Here is a 20920-nt window from a genome sequence, read left to right on the forward strand (position 1 = left end):
TAAAAATTCTTGCGCCTTTTGTGATTTGCTGAGAAAACGTTTATTCGTTTAGTTTTCAGCTGAAAATTTCTGATCAATTTTGGTCTGATCACATTACTTCAGATATCCTGTGAAAGTTAATTGTCCCTTGAATGCCAAAGATATAATCTGTTATTGTAATAATGCCAATAAGGATGTAGAATATGTTTTAAGTGTTTTAGAGGTATATGTTAAATGTCCTAACTGCCAGGGAGAATCAGTGAGAATCACCTGGATAATGTGTGCCACAATGTCATGAGGAACTGACACACTTTCAGAATTTAGGAGTAACAAAAATTGGACCACTGAGAGACAATGTTAACATGGTAGAAAAGTGCATGGTGATGTCCAGGTAGCAGCAGCATGCATTGAAATAATGCCCGTGATTAGGAGACACTCCCTGTAGAGTGACATGTACACATTAGCCACAAGGTCACCCCAGTTTCAAGCTGAGTTCATCACCAGATCATGCAGTGTTCCCACTCAAAAAGGCAGGGTTTTTTTTGTGGAAACCCATCCAGTTTGGCATCTTGTGTAGACTCGTAAGGTACTCCAGCACAATGGTTGGATCCCACACCGGGCTCTTGGGGAATTGTGGTAGACATTCGTTGTCCCTTTCAGAAAAGCCTCCAGAGAAATGCCAACCCCTGTGCTGTGACATGCTGGAATTACTCATACATATATCTATATTCACCTGCATGCATACAAGAAGGTATTCGGGTGATTCTCAGCCTCCGTGGCAGTTAAGAGGGGCAAAACAGCCCCTTTGAAGCCATAATAACCCCTTAGAAGCCATATCTCTTTCATTAATGCTGCTTAAATTTTGCTTTACATCTAACAAGTTAAATAGTTTTACAAGTATATATATAAAACACATTTCTGGCTACACTGTACATACAGTGGGGCAAAAAAGTATTTAGTCAGCCACCAATTGTGCAAGTTCTCCCACTTAAAAAGATGAGAGAGGCCTGTAATTTTCATCATAGGTACACTTCAACTATGAGAGACAGAATGGGGGGAAAGAATCCAGGAAATCACACTGTCTGTTTTTTAAAGAATTTATTTACAAATTATGGTGGAAAATAAGTATTTGGTCAATAACAAAAGTTCATCTCAATACTTTGTTATATACCCTTTGTTGGCAATGACAGAGGTCAAACGTTTTCTGTAAGTCTTCACAAGGTTTTCACACACTGTTGCTGGTATTTTGGCCCATTCCTCCATGCAGATCTCCACTACAGCAGTGATGTTTTGGGGCTGTCGCTGGGCAACACGGACTTTCAACTCCCTCCAAAGATTTTCTATGGGGTTGAGATCTGGAGACTGGCTAGGCCACTCCAGGACCTTGAAATGCTTCTTACGAAGCCACTCCTTCGTTGCCCGGGCGGTGTGTTTGGGATCATTGTCATGCTGAAAGACCCAGCCACGTTTCATCTTCAATGCCCTTGCTGATGGAAGGAGGTTTTCACTCAAAATCTCACGATACATGGTCCCATTCATTCTTTCCTTTACACAGATCAGTCGTCCTGGTCCCTTTGCAGAAAAACAGCCCCAAAGCATGATGTTTCCACCCCCATGCTTCACAGTAGGTATGGTGTTCTTTGGATGCAACTCAGCATTCTTTCTCCTCCAAACATGACAAGTTGAGTTTTTACCAAAAAGTTCTATTTTGGTTTCATCTGACCATATGACATTCTCCCAATCCTTTTCTGGATCATCCAAATGCTCTCTAGCAAACTTCAGATGGGCCTGGACATGTACTGGCTTAAGCAGGGGGACACGTCTGGCACTGCAGGATTTGAGTCCCTGGCGGTGTAGTGTGTTACTGATGGTAGCCTTTGTTACTTTGGTCCCAGCTCTCTGCAGGTCATTCACTAGGTCCCCCCGTGTGGTTCTGGGATTTTTGCTCACCGTTCTTGTGATCATTTTGACCCCACGGGGTGAGATCTTGCGTGGAGATTATCAGTGGTCTTGTATGTCTTACATTTTCTAATAATTGCTCCCACAGTTGATTTCTTCACACCAAGCTGCTTACCTATTGCAGATTCAGTCTTCCCAGCCTGGTGCAGGTCTACAATTTTGTTTCTGGTGTCCTTTGACAGCTCTTTGGTCTTGGCCATAGTGGAGTTTGGAGTGTGACTGTTTGAGGTTGTGGACAGGTGTCTTTTATACTGATAACGAGTTCAAACAGGTGCCATTAAAACAGGTAACAAGTGGAGGACAGAGGAGCCTCTTAAAGAAGTTACAGGTCTGTGAGAGCCAGAAATCTTGCTTGTTTGTAGGTGACCAAATACTTATTTTACCGAGGAATTTACCAGTTAATTCATTAAAAATCCTGTCTCTCATAGTTGAAGTGTACCTATGATGAAAATTACAGGCCTCTCTCATCTTTTTAAGTGGGAGAACTTGCACAATTGGTGGCTGACTAAATACTTTTTTGCCCCACTGTATGTGGGGTAAGTGAAAGCTTATTAATGAGGTGTTAACATACATCTATTGCTGAACCCCTGGAGATATACAAATATTTCAGTATCCATAATGTCAAACGAAATGAATTAATTTAGAGCGTATTTCTTTTACAATACAACTCAGAGTTGCTCTACTTACTTTCAAATAAATTATAACTAAACAATATTTGCACATTTACCATTGCAAAAAAAAGTCAGTTTCCTGAATTTAACATAGCAACACATTCCAGAAAAAAGGATTTGCAACATTCTCGATCAAGCCACTTTCTTATTTTCCAGTTTCCTTCATTTCAGCTGTCTCGTTTTCGTCTACCACGTACGCAATGATGAATTTTCAGCCTCGGCTGCTATAGAGAGTAAAAAGGCCTTTGGACTGTTCTCGAATAAGGCCGCTCTGTTCTGCGTCTGGCCTTTCTTCACCCAGTGTCCGTAGATCTTGAATGCACAGGCATCGATGAGTTTGCGAATTGGTTTCACTGCATAGGGGTCACTCTTGATCACATCCTTGGTGACGGGTTTTGCACGACGATAGTTGCAGTAAATGCGCACTGAAGCAAGGACGGTCAAACAGATGACCTGGGAGCAGAAGTGGAAAACAATTGTACTTCATTATATACTTTTATATCTGATATAAATAGAAATTAAAATGCAATACTCCAAAAACCTATCCTTTTAAATTCTTACATTTTCATTTGGACATTTATAGTACTTACAGTACAAATCTCTAAAATCATAAATCTACCGGGTTTCTGTGGATATTAACCTTAACTTATTAACGTAAATCGTATGGCTCACAACCAATCATATATGAAAGGATCGCCTAGTTGAATCACTTTCTCTTCAAACCTGAAAATTTGTACACACTCCAATGAAGGACGGTTGGATTTTATTAGATTTCATATAAATGAAGTTGTAAAAAAGATACCCTAACCGTATCCTTCATACACTATATGGCCAAAAGTTTGTGGACATACCCATATGTGGTTCTTCCCAAAGCTGTTCCAACCACAAAGTTGAAAGCACACTATTGTATAGAATGTCTTTGTATGCTGTAACATTACAATTTCCCTTCACTGGAACTAAGAGGCCCAAACCAGTTCCAGCATGACAATGCCCCTGTGCCCAAAGCGAGTTCCATGAAGACATGATTTGCCAAGGTTGGAGTCAAAGAACTTGGGTGATCTGCACAGGGCCATAACCTCAACCCCACTGAACACCTTTGGGGTGATCTGGAACGCCGACTGCACTCGAGGTCTCCTCGCCCAACATCAGTGCCTGACTGCACTAATGCTCTTGCGGCTGAATGAGCACAAATCCCCACAGCCACACTCCAAAATCTAGTGGAAACCCTTCCCAGAAGAGTGGAGCTTATTATAACATCAAAGATAAACAAAGAAATAAATCTGGAATGGGATTTTCATAAAGCACATATGAGTGTGATGATCAGGTGTTCATATACGTTTGGCCGTATAGTGTAACTGTTCATGCCAGTTGTTACAATTTTGGGAAGGTGTGAGAACATTTTGGGGAAAATGATCTTACTTCCTAATTTCAGTTAAAATAATTTACTTTTTACTTGAACATGTAAATGTGGACATTTTGTAACTTTTACTCATATAATTTTGACTAGCTATTTTCACTTCTAATTAATATTTTGACAAATATCCATTATCCACACATATTTACGTTAATTATATATGCATATTCTAATGTACTTTGTCCACCAATTCCTGGTAAAATTATATATTATATAATAAAATAAGTAATTTAATAAATTGTTAAAGATTCTTAAAGATTAAAGAACCCTTAAAGGTTCTGTGTAGACCCCAACAACTGAGTGTTTCCCTATTAGAGAAGGTTCCAAGTGGAATCCTTTTAGGACACCAAGAAACTATCCCACCTATCCAAACTATACTATACTAAACTATCCAAAGAACCCTCAAAGTATTTGTTTGTCTATACATGTGCGTTTTTTGTTTTTTGTTTTTTGCATTGTTTTCTGTATCTTCACAATAAGACATTTTCTTATTTCTCATTTATTCTCTGCTAATACTTTTGAATACCATGTTGAAATATCCTGAGCAATCAGTCACAAGTTACAATCAGTTACTCACTTTAAACTTCCTGTACGGACTGAAATATCGCACCTCCTCGACCACATACTGCTGAAAGAATTGGTGATTTAAGGCATCGATGGCTGTGTATCGCTGCTCTGGATTCACAACCAACATTTTGGAGATCTGAAAACAAAAATGCTAAATATTTTTATGTTTTGTTTAATTTTCAGTGTAATTAATAACAGCTCTAACAGTAGTGCTGACTGCAAATCAAATGCTAAGTTTATATTCATGTCATTAATGTTATCATTTCTATTCATGCCATTCATGCACACTTGTATGGCAGACAATCTCCATAATCCAGGCCTAATAATAAACAAATTTTTAAAAAAATGTTGTTTATTATTTTAAAAGTATTATTTAACAAAGGAAGATGTCATAGTGAGCTTTTCTGTTAGGAAACATTTATTTATCGTTTATAGAAGGAGTCTCCATTGTCAGTGCATTGTAACTGTCAGTACATTTTCCACCACAAGAGAGTCTTCAGGCTAGAAGGCTTTGTGTTTTGCGGTTTCTCTGTAATATGACAAGGTGCATTTTTTGTCTTATTACCTTCACAAGAAGGAAAAAAAGAGAGGCTGGTGAGGTAATGACTGTTTATGCTTACTTAAGACAGCTATAAAGTAAGCGATAACAGGAACTAATTTGTGTCACAGGCTTTTCACAACAATAAATGTAACAAAAAACAGATAAAAATGACATGATGTGTCATTCATTAATAAGTAAAGGATTGTAATTGTTGGCAAACTGTTGTGGTATAAGAGCGAAAAAACAGTTCGGGATGTTGCCGTTATTGGAAAATAATCTAATAAATGTCGTGCTATAGCACAATACCTGTCATTGTGTTTTACTCCCTGTTCCAATTGCATATTTAGTATATTTCATTTAAAAAAATTCATGGCACAAAACCTATGAGTACCTATGTGTGTGTATCGTCCCATTCTCCTTTATTGCATACCAGATCTTTGACAGTGTCTGAGCGATCGTCCCACTCTGGCGATGTGAACTGGAAGTTTCCTGCCAGGATCATGCGCAGCATCAGCATCTGTTTCCTGTGCCAAAACGGAGGAGATCCGGCCAGCAGTGTGTACATGATCACGCCAGCACTCCAGCTGTGGCAACAACAGGTCATTTTAGATTAGTGAGCTTCTTATCTCCCAGTGGCGCAATAGTCCAAGATCAAAATCACTTAAAATTAGGTATGGAACAGTTGAAAAAAAAGGGTTCATATGACACCTGTAGTACCCAATATCATAATTTCTGTTTACAAAGGCACATTTTGAAAAGATGACTTTCAAATGAATAAATAGTAGCTAAAATATTCTTTGGGCTTTGTAAAAATGTTCAGTAGTGTGTTAAAACAAGGTAGAAGTACTATTTTCTTAACTTACATATCCACTGCAGTGCCATAGCCTGGATGATGAGGATCCATGGAGCATTCAATGATTTCTGGAGCCAAATAACCCGGTGTTCCACATACCTCTGCGGTTTAATTGAATAATAATAAATTTAGTATAAATAACTGAGTAGCTGACATACACTGGTCCTAAAACTTATTAAAAGAAAATATTCATCTTATTACAAAATAATCATCAATATTAAATAACAATTAAATGAACATTTATATTGAATAAAAATATTATTATTATTAATATTATTGTTATTATTATTACTGTTGTTTTTGTTAAATTTATATGCTTATATTTAAACAGTTAATATAGTGCATCTAACTGTGCATTTAAACATACGAACATTTTAAATGATTTTTTTTAATCTTTTATTAAACTTTTTATTTAAAAAAAGTATATACAACTGCTGCAGCAAAAAAAAAAAATTCTGCAAATATTAATGCAGTTATTTTATATTTAATGAACTTAAAAATTGAAAAAATAGTAATTGTGTCATGTGCAAAGGTTTGGACACAATTCCAGTTTCAGAACTTAATTAACTCATTAGGCCTTAATTGACTCATTAGGACTCACTGGGCATGTCAGAAATGGTCATTAGGAATAACAATTCCAGAGTGTAATAAATTCTCTTGGTTTTCAAGCCTTGTGCTAACAACCATGGGCTCCTCTAAGCAGTTGACTGAGGGTCTGAAAACTAAGCTAATTGATGCCTGCAAAGCAGGGCAAGGCTAAAAAAAGATATCAAAGCACTTCAAGCAATTTTCACTGTCAAAAATGTTAAGAAATGGCAGTTAAGGAGAACTGTGGAAGTCGAGGTAAGATCTATAAGACCAAGAAAACTTTCAGTATGCTGACCAAAAGAGGCAAAGCAAAACCTGCATATCTCACTAAGGACCTGTGGGGAGGTTTAGCTGACACAGGAGTGGTTGTGCACCATTCCATTGTGTAACATTGCATGAACAAACATGATCTGCATAGAAGAGTCATCAGAAGGATGACTTACCTGCATCCTTATCACAAAGCAATATGTAGATAAGCCAGAGGCATTTTGTAAACAAGCACTGTGGACTGATGAATTGTTGGTAGACATGATTGGAGTAGCTTTTGATAAAAAAAAAAACACCTTGCAAACTATAAAGTAGGGGGATGGATCTATTATGGTTGGGGTTGTGTGACAGCCCGTGACACAGGAAACATTGCACAGGTGGATGGAAGAATGGATTCTAGGAAATATCAGCAAATTCCTCGAAGCAAATGTGACACAGTCAGGCAAGAAACTTGAAGCTGAAAAGAGACTGAATTGGCTTCTACAGCAGGATCCAAACCATAACACCATAAATCCACCATGAACTGTTTCAAGGAAAGCAAACTGAAGCTGACTTGAACATCATTGGAAATACGCAGGTAGATTTTAATCAAGAATATCTCAGAACTAGAAGCATTCTGCAAGGAGTAGTGGTTGAAAATTCCTAAAACAAGAATAGAAAGACTCCTAGCTGGCTAGAAAAAGCAGTTGTAAGCTTTGATATCTGCCAGTGGGGTGTTACTAAGTACTGACTTAGTAAGGTGTCCAAATGTTTGCATATGCCACAATTACTATTTTATTTATTTATTTATTTATTGTAAATTTCTCCAATATAAAGTAACTATGCATTAATATTCACAGAAAAATGTAAATTTTTAAAACAGGTTGCTGCAGAGGTTGTGTTTACTTCTTTTCACTTAAAAAATCAGCAAAATATGTAATTTGGCCAGAGGTGCCAACTTTTATATACAATTCAATTTATATACAATACGATTCGGCCATATCCAGGACAACAGCACAATTGAGACTGTGAGATTGCTTTTATATAACTGTTCTATAAACAAGAAACTAATATAGTTTATATAGAGTAACTGACATTTCAGACACAAAATGACCAAATATTTTTTAGCTAGACAGAGAGTTGCCGCTGTGTAGTAACGCTTTCAATGTAACAAACTATTGCTGGAATTGCAATTTTATTTAGCGAACACAGACAACCGGAGTGATACAAACAGTGAATGTACCGGTGTTGTTATATTAAATATCAGCACTCTTGGAATTGCCGCTTGACCAATTAGTAGACTGGAGCTAACAGTTGTATGACGTGTATACATAGGAAGAGTTGATTGAATGAAAAATACTGTTTCTTGTCATAGAAAACTGCAATTATATATAAATCAGCCTTTGCATAGCAAGTGTACGACTAGTGACCAGCAAGGGAAATATAGATCCTTAAAAGTGTGCACAAGGTTAAAATATATGATCTTGCTCTATTTTGGAAAAATATGATATAAAATATACCCCTCCGCATTTTGCCCATTTCTAGCATAGTTACTGCATTTTGCCTTTGTATGGCAGAGTAGTGACAATACTATTACCAAATAATATTTCCTCATCTTAATGAAGCTTTCATCCAAAGTGACTTGTGCAGTTGAAAGTTAAGGATCTTGCTCAAGGACTTCATAGTGGAAGCTTGGCAGTGTTGGGATTTGAATTAACAACCGTCCAATCAACTATGTTACTTGCATGAATTATCTTGGTGCACAGAAATGTAGTCTGAACCACAAAAATGTAAGAAAGTACAGAAGAGCTTCTGTCTGCATTCAAATTGTTTTCACGTTTCTAAAATTTCCTAGGAAATCGTGGCATGAAAGGCATGTGACTAAGGTTAATAAAATAACAAAATCAGATTACAAGGGATAAACATAAAAGACTTACCATTGAGTTTCTGCTGCGGCGCAATCTGGACGGCGAAGCCAAAATCGGTCAGTTTGATGTTCATGTTGTCATCCAGGAGGATGTTCTCAGGCTTCAGGTCTCTGTGAACTATGTTCTGGGAGTGAAGGAAGCTGACCACTTCTAGCAATGCACGCATAATCTTTCTGAAAATAGTACAGTGTTATATGTTATGTACAGTATGCCAAAGGAACCAGCACACTTAGGACTAACTGGAAAGATGTTTGGAACACAACAGTAACCTTGCAGAACCTGGAGAAAGTGCACCTTGACACCCAGGTAGTACCAGGACAAATCTCCTGGAGCAACCCACACATAACTAATCCTATGTAACTATGATTATCATATAACTATGATCTGGACACGCTCTCCATAGAGTGGTGTGTCACAATACCCACAAGGTCACCCCAAAGTCATCTGGCTTTGACCAACACGTTCAAGCTGAGTTTATCACCAGAGCATGCAATGTTCCAGCTGGTTTTGCTGAGGTGATTGCTATCAAAAAGGCAGATGTTTTGTGGAAACCCATTCAAGTTTGGCATCTTGCATAGACTCATACGGTACTCCAGCACAAGGCTTAGATCCTGTGCCAGGTTTTTGGGAAATAGTGGCAAATAGACATTTTCCTTTCAGAAAAGGTCCAGAGAAATGTCAAATGTGCTAAATAATATTCATTATTTAATTTTAACTCCAATATACCGGAGTAGACAGCTAAAATAACAACAACTTTGTCAAGGTCCAAATATTTATGGACCTGACTGTACATGTTATGACACTATTGCAAGCTGATCTTCAATTTGCAATAAGATTCAAAAGATTCGAATGATGAGTAATTAGTGAATGTAGCACTGCTGAGTACTACTACCTAGTTGTGCCACTCTCTGGCCATGATGTAATAAAGGTTGATGTGTATAAAAACCAAGGATTGTGTTTCAAATGAGCAAAACTACCTATCTCTGAAAACCTCTTCCCCGCTCATAATTGTATGTTCATATTATATTTAAATAATTTATTCACAGTTTAACTCAGGAAGTCTCTTATAGATCCAAATTTGCCAAAACTGGCACACTTAAAAACCTCATTCAGACGTTTTTCTTCCACCTCCTTTGGATTTGACATTATTTTTCCATTCTTTGTAAATCAGCCACAAGCTGCCCACTACCTAAACTCTTAGATAAAATGGTTCTTTGGATTGTTAAAGGTTTCTTAGTTTCCTAAACAGGTTCTACTTGGAACCCCTGCCTGAAACAGAAACACTCTGTTTAGGGTTCTACATAGAACTCCTATTTCGCAAAGACTGTAAATGTGCAAGTACTCTTTATTTGGGATCTAGGTAAATCAGGGCCTGTGTGTGTTTAGTTGTGTTTATATTCACTTGTTCTTGCTCTGTACCACTGCTGACTCCTTTAACAGCTCTGTGCTCAGACTGAATTATGCTCAACTGTCTACTGGCTTTGGATAAACACATCTACAAAATGAATAAATAAAACTGTCATACTGTGCCACTAGTCATGCAGATGGATTTGAACTAATAAACATGGCCAACCTTGTCTCTTTCTCGCTCAGGGTAACTTTCTCAGTGAGATAATCGAACAACTCTCCTTTTTTCATCCTGTTAGTAAGAAAGTAAGAAGAAATATCACATTTTTATGTTCTTCTACAGTGCACAGGGACATTTTACTGTATATACAGTGAAGGTGTTTAGAGATAATGCCTATTGAGTAGTGTCACAGTTGTAATGTACTCACAAGTCAAAGACCAAGAAAAAGAAGGCTTTTGTCTCATAGCAGTCCTTCAGCTGAACTATAAAGAGAAATTATAGTGTATATATACAGGTTTATGATATGAAACAGTATATTAAAGTACAGATTTATACAGTATCATAAATATTAGTCATATAAGCAATGTTTAAGCTGTACAAAAAAGACCTTTATACTTGCCTAGTGGTATAATACTAAAAACCTTTTCGGAGTGGTGGAGGCATTGTGTTTTTTCGTTCAAAAACTCGTTGAATGTTTGTAGGATTTATTTGGAATTATCAGTGTGACTAGCAGATGAACTGATTAGATTTTGGAATTGATCCAAACAGGATCAAGGTCACAGTAAGGTCAAATGTCTAAAATAGTTTTTCTTCATCGCTTCCTTCCTGTTTGTCATACAGAGATGTTACATACATGGTCATGTTCAGGAATCAAGTTTCATTTTTTGGCTAGCTATGATTTTTTTTCCATCTGTCCATCCATGTGTCTGTCTGTGCGTCTGCCCAAGATTCTCATTAGCGAGACATCTCAATGAATAAGTGGTTGAATGTTTGTAGGATTTATATAGAATTAAGAGATGAACTGATTAGATCATGGATTTGATCCAGGGTCAAGGTCACAGCAAGGTCAAATGTCTGAAATATATTTTCTTCAATAGATTTCTTCATGTTTGCAGGATATTTCTGGCACACAAATTACTAACAGGAAGGAATAGACTTGTTGGTGGAGACATCCCTGTCGACAATGTTGGCATCGAGTTTGACTAGTTTATATCTATGCTATGGAAGTGAATGCTGCAGTCTCCTCATGCAGTGAGTATAGGTTTCTCTCTCTCCAGTTACAGAGGAACACATTTTACTGGTCACCAGCTAGGGGAGCTGCACATAGGAAGAAGACCATAAGTGGAAGAAGGGCCACTTTTGCTTCTGATGCAGGCTTCTGCTATGTTCCTGGTTCCCAGCTTAGGCCAGGCAAAATTTTGCCTCACTTTGCCTCAGGCTGTGTTAATGTTTGTGTCTAGTTCTCTTTGGCGGCACTAGTAATAGCAGAAGTTCATCAAAGTAAATTGTAATCCTTGTGAATTTGCTGTGGTATAAGAGGAATAAAACACTCCACTTTGTGTCGCATCCCATCACCCCAAATCGCTGATTATTTTCCTATAGCAGCATGCCCATTAAGATTTTTTGCCCCATTTTTCTCCATACAGCTACGACCCGAGGAAGGTGAAGGCTCCGAGACACATAAAGCCAGCCAACCAAAACTTTTAGAACTGCTGTTCATGCTGCATCACATGGCTCACTTCATGAGCTCACAGACTCCCATGATTGGCTAGAGTCACTGTGATTGACAGGGGAGAGAGAGTACGCTCCTCCCACCCAGAGAGCACAGCCTATTTGGCTCCCTTGGCTCCCAGCCACAAATGGCTGTGGCATAATCGGGATACAAACTCGCAATCTCTGGACAATAGCGCAAACTGTGGAACATTTTAGGAACTGGGAAGGCATGGATCTTTTACGTTCGTTTACATGATATGGTCTGACCCTAGACCAGGATCTAGCAAGTTCTATTTTTCCATGTTTCTATGCTGTAGACTTGAAGATACTTATAATATGTTGCAGCTTATGAATGTTATAGAGAACAAGGCATCTATTCAGAAGCATACAATGACATAATTGATAGCAAAGGGTTGCATCCTGCATGTTTTTTTTTAATCAGAAAAGGGAAAATGTATCTCTATTTTACAGTGTATGTACAAAATATCCAAAGGAGATATGCAAGGAGCTATCAGGCCAAATGTGGTTTCACATTAATCACATTTAAAACAGAGGCCAAAAACTTTTGACCTTTTTTTTTTATTTGTGATAATGAAGGAACAATATCTGTATCTTGATTTTGTCCTAAAGATGTGCAAAGTTTTGCTCTCAGCTGTAAATGAAAGAATGCATGTCGTGATTGTTCTTGGATTTGGTTGTCTGCTATCTGGTATGAAAAGAGTGAATTCTTACTTATGTTCTTTTGCCCACACACTTTCCTCAGGATCTCGATCTCTTTCACCGTGGCTTCCCTGATCTCCTCAATTTCCTGAGGTGTCATTTTATCTGATGGTGTTATGTCGATGATTTTGACTGCGTATTCCTGAGACGTGCGTTTATTTACACAGCGTCGGACCACGCTGCTAACTCCCCTGTACAAGAAATTAGAAATTCAGAAAATGTAGAACATCTTGCCCACAATGAAATCCCAGGGCATGTATAAAAACAGGCAAACATCTTACATACTTACATATTCACTGGTTAAAATGATTTCTGAAGTTAGTATACTTTTACGGTTACAAAAGTATAAGGTATGAGAATGTGAAAACTTCTAGGTGAAATAAATAGTTTAAAAAAACATGCACTTTTTGCCTTTTACTTTTTACATGCTACCTTTTCATTCATTGCTAAATTAAAAATACTAAATTTCATGCATTTGCTTGGCCCACTCTTGGCCAAAAAATGGGCCAAGCAAATGTCTGAAATTTAGCATTTTTAATTTTGCAATGAATAAAAAGGTAACAAGAACACTGAAGACTGAAACAAAATGCAACATAAGTCAATACATAAAAGCTTTCCTTTAAATTTGTTTCTAATAACAAAGTTTTTCAGGTAAACACATAGCATTTTATACTGATGTGGATTAGTATTTTTCCTCACCCTGGATTGCCACCCCAATAAAGTCACTGGGTCTAACCTGTCCACACCACGCTACGCCCCTCCTGGAGGTATGAGAGTACTCATATATGGTTTGGAACTGACCAGTCATTTGGCAATGATGATCAGCAGTGCTGTCTTTTTATACATTCACAAGTGAAATTACAGTATTACATAAAAAAGCCCTCATGGCAATAAGACATGAGATAGGAAATATGAACACATCAGATTTCATTGTGTTCACGAAAAATGCTCGAGTGTTCCAAGCACTGGCAGCTTATATTTACAGGTAATATATACAAATATGCCGCAATAAAAATCTACATTTGTGGACTTGTGTAGATTAAAAACCATCACTGCTACCTTCCGAGGATCTCCTTGGGATCATATTTTTCGTAGAACTCCTGAGCTCCCACCCAGTCTGGGATCTCGTCGTCTTTGGTCATGATGATGGTTTCACAGATTATCCAAGCAACCTTAGTGAGAGCAGACAACAGCAATATACAGACAACACTTCAGTGTTATTGTAGCAATTATGGAAATTATTAATTTCTTAGATGGTCTACCAGTTTGGCCAGCTTGTGATTAACAATGACTGAGTGTCTTGGTGGTGCAACTGAATCAGTTCTTTTTCAATGGCTTGGTCTGAAAGTGTACACTACTTACTGCTGCTGCTGTTATCTTAAAGACTGTCCTGTGCTCATCCCAGGGCTCATTCACATTATACTCATACTGAACATCCTTTCAATACACTCAGTACTGTTTGGCTAAACGGTATAAAGCTGTAGAAGAGTTGTTGTTCCTCTTTCGACTGCTCCTGTTAGGAGTCACTACAGCAGATCATTGGTCCACATATTTGATTTGGCACAGTTTTTACGCCAGATGCCCTTCCTGACACAACCCTCCCCAATTTTATTCTGGCTTGGGACCGCCACTGGGAGCGCACTGTCATGGGCAACCCTAGTGGCTGGGGTTGGTTCCCTGGCCGGGAATCAAACCCGGGCTGTGCCGGTGAGAGCACCGAGGCCTAACCACTAGTCCTCCAGGGCTGCAGAAGAGTAATGATTTATAATTGCACTAATCAGTGCCACCTAGAAGATGTGTATGGTATGTGTACGGTTCCTCACAAGGTTTCTTCCTCATGAGCTTTTCCTTGCCACCGTCACCTCTGGTTTGCTCACTGGGGACAGAGGCATAGCAACAGGGCAGGCAAGGCAGGCAATTGACGAGAGCTGATCATTTAAATAATCAGACATTTTCATCTTAAAATAATGCACAGCAACGTCTCAGCAGCCCCCTTTGTGGGGCGGGGCACTATCTCGTTTGAAGACTCGTTTATGCTCCTGCGCCACCCCATCAATGTACTGTAAATAGTTGAAAATGGAGATTTTGTTTCCTCACTGGGGATTGATTTCACCATGAAGCTGTAAACACTTTATGTTCGGTTAGATGTGTGTTTTGACTACTTTTAAATGTACATTGTAGCTATAATTATATCTCTGGGTAACATGAAGACATAATGACAACAAAAATCTGTCAGAAGGGCCCCATGCATTTATTTTGCCTGGGGCCTCCACATAATCTATCTAGGTTTGCCTCTAATAGTCTAGACATCTATATCAGCCAGATTTTCTGGAAAGCTGCTTTCCGACAATGTCTATTGTTAACAGTGCTTTACAAATAAAACTGGACTGACCATAGGTAGCCTTTGTAGCCCACTATAGCTAAAGAGCAACTATAACAGCAACATAGTAGTAAGTGGTATATGAAACTACAGACAGTGCCATGCACTTATGGGTCATGATGACATTCTCAGCTGTCACAGTTTTGACATACTGTTTATTCCTGTAATACCCAGTCTCCAAAGGAACAATTGTAACAGCTAAGAAAACCCTAAAAGGACAAAAATTCTCCTGTATAGATGATTCATTTAGCAAACGCACTATTACATAATATAATATCGGAGTTTTGTATGGAGTCTGGATTGCAGTTATGTTTACTATTATGTTTATTATTGAGCCCCAAAATGGTGTGCAGGTTGCAGGCGCTATTCTGCAGCGCGCGCTACGCCGCTGAACCGGCGATTTACGCAATGGCTGACATAACAGTGCGCAGTCACGACAAAGCTGGCAAAAACAAATCCCATACCTTACCGCATCAGTATTCTCTGCTGTTTTAGCTCAAGTGTAGGTCCGATTTCTTGCTTTTCTAAGACGTCCGAATCAGTCCATGATGCAACAACACTATGTTCCGGTGCACGCGGGCGCGAGCACAAACTGCAGCACGCTAAAGGGCAGCGAGAATGTCACACTCCAAAAATAAAACGGTCCGAGCCGCTTATATAGCCTGCACACGCGCGCGCACACACACACACACACACACACACACACACACACACACACAGTGCCCTACACCTCACATTGACTGATTGAGAAGTACCCCTGTGTCAGGTCTTTGATAACAAATCTGCTAGTTCATTCATTTTATTGAACAATAAGTGACTTTTTCATTTGCACTTCCTAATCACATGTCAGTATCCTTGTATGCTCATTGCATGCTCAATGACATGTCAGTATCCTTGTATGCTCATTGCATGCTCAGTGACATGTCAGTATCCTTGTATGCTCATTGCATGCTCAGTGACATGTCAGTATCCTTGTATGCTCATTGCATGCTCAGTGACATGTCAGAATCCTTGTATGCTCATTGCATGCTCAGTGACATGTCAGAATCCTTGTATGCTCATTGCATGCTCAGTGACATGTCAGAATCCTTGTATGCTCATTGCATGCTCAGTGACATGTCAGTATCCTTGTATGCTCATTGCATGCTCAATGACATTTCAGTATCAGTATCATTATCATTGCATGCTCAAGTTACTGACTTCATGCAACAAGTCTGGTTCTTTAAAGTGTGGGTCTTTAATTATAAATAAAACTTAATTGCAATGAATTAGAAATGCAAATATGGTACTGTAAGAAGACCCGGAAGTCTGTGTCTCAGAGAGAAAGAGGAAGAGAATTAGGGCAAGACAGACAATGACTTGCAAAACCACTGACTAAGAATGACCTAGAAGAAATGACCGTCTCTGTTATATCCAAACTTATAAATCATTTAGTACACAAGTGACATGCTGTCTTCAAGCAGTATAATACAGGTTGACCAGAATAGCTATCACCTTCTTCATTCTGCATTGAAAAGATTCCTGTAACGATGCTGCCTTGTAAAGATGTCCTGTGGATGTCGTCAGTCGATGTTCATCAGAAGTCTGTAGAAAGACGGCTACTGAGTGGGCTCGGTCAGAACTCTCCATTTCAAAGACGAAACAGTGGTTTTAGGGTTTATTGTGTTTTTGTTCAGTCACATGTTCGGTGATCTTCTGAAACTACGTACACTATGCAATTCTGACATTCATAGCAAGTTACCCAATATATATATATATATATATAAATCAAACATTAAGTCTTGAACAATCATACAGTGCTTCACCCTAAGAAATGCATACAACTTCTACTATGCATTTCTAAAGTTCTCTTTGTTATGTATGTTTGTACATTAAGAATAAGCGTCCTTGTCGATGTCTCCATTCCAGTCTCAGGGCAAACCTACACAAGAAAAAGACAGATCAGATCAGTGTGCAGTTCTGCAATTATACATGCTAAATACATACAATCCAAGTGAGCTCTTTCTTTTTAGTAAGAAGGAATTCATGATCAAACAATAAGGTGAAACTAATATAAACGCACACTTTATACCTCAGTGGAGACAGAAGTATCCATGTTGTTCAGTGTTCAGTTAGGAAACGTGCAATAATCTTACAACAATAAAACTGTACAGAAATTGGTGGTGCCTCTGGTGAGTGTAGCTTGCTTTGCTAATTTGCTAATGAAGCTAGCCCAAAGCCTAACATCCAATAACCAATTTTCACACTGATTAATGCATTATTTCATTTGTGTTTAACTAGTTTGCTTTAGAAGATATATATAATGATTACTGTTTCTCATCTGAACTAAAAAAATAAATAAATAAATCACAAGTGACAACAGGAATAGTCGCTACACGCCCACAAAAGAAAAAATGTGACCCAAGCAATGCTTTCTATTGTGTATGTAATGTAAGGTTCAGGTCTGCTTGCTAAGTGGCTCAAACTCAAAGAAACCATTCAAGTATGAACACATTGTTTTGCTAAAGGTTACATGGGCACTGTGAACAATAATTATTCAGACTTGTGCAGATTGTGGCCCTCATTCACTTCACGAGAAGGCAATTACACATGCCTGGCTCTTATATTTAATTTATGTCTGTCGGGTTTTTAAACAGGTTCAAAATGTCTATTTTCTCTTCTAACTCTCCAAAGGAACTGATATTGATAAAGATTCTGAGATATTTACATTTCTCTCTTCATAAGGTTTTGCTGAAAGCACCAAAGAGAAATTTCAAAAGAATAAGAAAAAAAAAATGTTCATTAGGCTGTGGTCACACTAGACTTTTGGTTTGCGAGAGTGCTGTGAATACGGAGGGCAACCGGATACATCATCATGTGCCAAGGCATTGGGTTTTTTTTAATCCACACATCATGGATTCCGACGTGCTTGCACTGTTATTGTCACGACGGCGATGACAGCGTCTGCAAAGATGAAGGCTGTGGGTTCACTCTATCCTCCAGTCGCGGAATGAGCGTGGAGAGTTTCACTCTTTAATCCAGGAGCTTCACTGCTATAATCAGTGCTTCCTCCATCTTGGATTCTTCTATTGGTCACACGTTTTCACGTGATACAAATTCGCAGGTCAGAGTTCACCAAACTTGAATACTTAAGACATGTGAAAAGAGTGGCATTTCAGCAACACTTCACATCTCAAAGCGGTCCAGACAGATAGCTAGGAATCTTAAAGATTCCATCATTGCTTCCACACTTGGACAGCATGTGGAACCAGATAGCAAGGACCCGGTCTTAGACAACATGCTTGGGGAAATGGAAAGACGTTTTTCAAATACCAATTGCAACATCATGAAAGGCACCCAGGCTATAAATCCATCAAGCAGTAGCTTTCTGAGGGAGGAAGAGATAGTCCTTCTTCACACCAGCTTGTGTTTCCTGTCTCCAGCACTCGCATACATATGAATGGAAGTCAATGGAATGAAAAGTGTAGTGTGACTGCCCCTTTAGTTGGTCACCTTAAACCTGAAAGAACCTCACATCCTATTCCCCAAGCAGGTAAAGCCAGGCTTAAGCTGTACAACGAGAGACGGCTTGTCTTCTGACTACTGCATGCACTGCACACAATTTCTCAATGTGATGGTGAAAATCACATCGCAGGTCCTTACATCATGTAGCCATCCAAAGTTAACTCCTAATGATGCCACTAGTCACCTCAGTCTGAAAATGCTGACAAACAGTTCATGCAGTTTTATGCAGTGAAACTTCACAAAAAAAGGTGGTCATATAAATATGTAGGACATAGTCGCCATCTTTTCCCTCATTGACAGCCTAGTGTTTTTCACGACAAACTCGCCGCTCACAGCTTACAAAGCAGACTTTAATAGCAAAGACTTTAAATAATGATGCTAACTAGACTTCTGATATGTCTATCACATCATGAAACTGCACACACTACACAACTTTTGAAGAAATTTACCATCCAATTCACACACAAAATAACAGTGTCTGAATCGTGCCAAAAAAATCATACAGCGTGACCCTGGCTTAGACTCCTGTCACGAATACGTACCATTGGAGAATCTGCACTGTTTGAGCACCTCGCTGAATCCTTCACACAGTTTGAGGTCGCTCTGCGTCTGCGCACATTCGAGGAACTGTTTCAGCTCATATGAACAGGGATTCTGCTGCACTGGCTCCTGCTGATACATGGGCTGCTGCTGGTACTGAGGCTGATAAGGCTCCTGGAGGATTCATTCAGTACATGTTATTTATTACCCACACACAAGCATGTGGCAGATAGAACAAAAACTGAAGACTCTTCCGAAAAAAAAAAATGATATAAACCACATAAACCTATGGCTATGAAGTTATTTCTTCATGTCATGCATTTACCTGATAGGTGACATCAGGCCTGGCAGCCTCGGAGCTTCCGCCACCGCTGAAGCCGCCCGTCATGGCGTGGCCGATGGTGTGTCCCACAGCAGAGCCGACTGCGACGCCTGCTGCAGTGCTGGCCATCTGGGCAAACAGACCTGGCTGTCTGGGGGCAGCTGCAGCAGGGGCAGTCACAGCAGACGCAGGGGCAGGTGCAGGAGCTGGTGGAGGTGCTGCTCTGGCCACCGGTGGAGGTGCTGCTCTGGCCACCGGTGGAGGCGGGGCCGGACGGGAGGAATAGCTGTGATTATAAAGGTCAGCGTGACGTAAGAACTGATGCAACAAGCGTAATAACCAATAACAGCCCATAACATGCAGTGTAACCTACTGAAATATTAGACAAGCACATATTTCAAGGGACTGTCAAGATTTCAGTCATTCAGGTTCTTTTGAATGTCAGCAATGTTAGTTGTAAGAATGTGATTAGACTTCTGCAATAACACTGAAGCTGATTAATCAATCAGAGCTTAATTAATATACTAGGATGAGGGCTGAGATTCTTTTAAGAACAGCCTTCTACTTCTGATACTATACCATTTTACATGTTTAAATAATGTGCCTAATGTTTAAATAGCTGGATGATGTTCATAAAAGAAATCTATACTAGCTACAAAATAGTTTAAGGAACCCCTGATGTAGTCAACTCACTTTCACAAATGGCACTGTTATTACATATAACATTAAATTACACGTGGTGGGCATTTGGTCTTAAAATATTACTTCAAGAACTTCATTATTTTGTTTGCTAATCACCTATTAGTTTACATCTAGCATCTAAATAAAATCTCAGCAAGAGTAAGGTAACAAGCATGATAGCTAATGTGGCACGAAGACATTAGCATAATTTTAGCTAGGGCTTGCTAAGCTAGCAAGCTAGCTAGTTGGTTGGTTGAAAGTTAGCATGACTATCTTACCTTGGAGGAGCCATCCTCGAAGTTCGGCTGCGACTTCCTCTAGGCATTTTAAATGTTACAAATATTTACAACCAATGTTTAAAGCTTTAAAGCAACGCTATGTCGGTATCCTCCGCTCTCTGTTTAGCTGTGGTCAGGTTCTGTTTCTCCGACCTTCAACCTTGAGAGCTATGAGTCATGTGTCGTTCGCGAATGAGTCGATTCCTTGAGTCGGCTCATTTATCTGAACATGGGTGGACGCGCATATATGAGCCGTTTGTTTTTTAGGCAATACTGTGACTCTAGGAGTATAATGTAATCAAATTGCTTCTACTGTAACCTCTTTTTAGCATATGTTCATGAGTAGTGAGGATCCGTAGCACTGCTGGTTGTTAAAGATGTACCTAACCGTATTGCATGTGTATGAAGTGATTGTCAGGAGAAATGAAAGCGAATCTTTTTAATGAATCACAGATACAGCAGATACAATAACATTAATGCAAGGAGGCTTATGCACTTTTGTAGTGCATCCAGATTTTTTTTACTTTGTCTGGGTTAAATTTAATTAAAAAAAATAAAATTAAATAAATAAATAAATACAAAAGCCAATGAATCGTTTGGGAGGCGAAAGAGTCGGCTCTTACTCAGCTGATAGAAAGTTCATCCGGGGAACTTTCCAGGCTGTTACATCATTCAAGTCCCCTAGCCA

General features: G+C 39.0%; 2 protein-coding genes across 4 annotated transcripts; both read right to left on the reverse strand.

The window, feature by feature from the left end:
* Positions 1 to 16: 16 nt before the first annotated feature.
* phkg1a (phosphorylase kinase, gamma 1a (muscle)) lies at positions 17 to 16374 on the reverse strand. Of its 2 annotated transcripts, none has more exons than XM_034314664.2 (10): positions 15377 to 16374; positions 13587 to 13699; positions 12540 to 12718; positions 10522 to 10576; positions 10320 to 10385; positions 8756 to 8919; positions 5995 to 6085; positions 5562 to 5715; positions 4601 to 4726; positions 17 to 3062 (listed from the first exon to the last, which is right to left on the reverse strand). In XM_034314664.2, exons 2-10 carry the CDS (start codon positions 13667 to 13669, stop codon positions 2796 to 2798), a joined length of 1185 nt encoding a protein of 394 aa, XP_034170555.1. In that variant the 5' UTR covers positions 13670 to 13699; positions 15377 to 16374; the 3' UTR covers positions 17 to 2795. The 2 variants fall into 2 exon arrangements, with proteins under 2 accessions (XP_034170555.1, XP_026797249.1); XM_026941448.3 differs by having other exon boundaries at positions 15372 to 16374.
* Positions 16375 to 16551: 177 nt separating this feature from the next.
* chchd2 (coiled-coil-helix-coiled-coil-helix domain containing 2) lies at positions 16552 to 20421 on the reverse strand. Of its 2 annotated transcripts, XM_026940919.3 has the most exons (4): positions 20233 to 20419; positions 19277 to 19559; positions 18954 to 19125; positions 16552 to 16828 (listed from the first exon to the last, which is right to left on the reverse strand). In XM_026940919.3, the coding sequence occupies exons 1-4, from the start codon at positions 20277 to 20279 to the stop codon at positions 16818 to 16820; spliced, it is 513 nt and encodes a 170-aa protein (XP_026796720.1). In that variant the 5' UTR covers positions 20280 to 20419; the 3' UTR covers positions 16552 to 16817. The 2 variants fall into 2 exon arrangements, with proteins under 2 accessions (XP_026796720.1, XP_026796719.1); XM_026940918.3 differs by lacking the exon at positions 16552 to 16828 and having other exon boundaries at positions 18940 to 19125; positions 20233 to 20421.
* Between the last annotated feature and the right edge of the window lie 499 nt (positions 20422 to 20920).

This window comes from Pangasianodon hypophthalmus, chromosome 21, assembly GCF_027358585.1.
Source record: "Pangasianodon hypophthalmus isolate fPanHyp1 chromosome 21, fPanHyp1.pri, whole genome shotgun sequence".
In the NCBI taxonomy this organism is placed as follows: Eukaryota; Metazoa; Chordata; class Actinopteri; order Siluriformes; family Pangasiidae; genus Pangasianodon; species Pangasianodon hypophthalmus.

Coding starts and splice junctions, on each gene's coding strand:
- phkg1a (XM_034314664.2), bottom strand. CDS start 13,669: ATGACCAAAGACGACGAGATCCCAGACTGGGTGGGAGCTCAGGAGTTC. Junction 10,386..10,521: donor TTTTTCTTGGTCTTTGACTT/GTGAGTACATTA, acceptor TCTTACTAACAG/GATGAAAAAAGGAGAGTTGT. Junction 6,086..8,755: donor GCCGCAGCAGAAACTCAATG/GTAAGTCTTTTA, acceptor ATTAAACCGCAG/AGGTATGTGGAACACCGGGT.
- chchd2 (XM_026940918.3), bottom strand. CDS start 20,279: ATGCCTAGAGGAAGTCGCAGCCGAACTTCGAGGATGGCTCCTCCAAG. Junction 19,560..20,232: donor TCGAGGATGGCTCCTCCAAG/GTAAGATAGTCA, acceptor TTATAATCACAG/CTATTCCTCCCGTCCGGCCC. Junction 19,126..19,276: donor GGCCTGATGTCACCTATCAG/GTAAATGCATGA, acceptor TGAATCCTCCAG/GAGCCTTATCAGCCTCAGTA.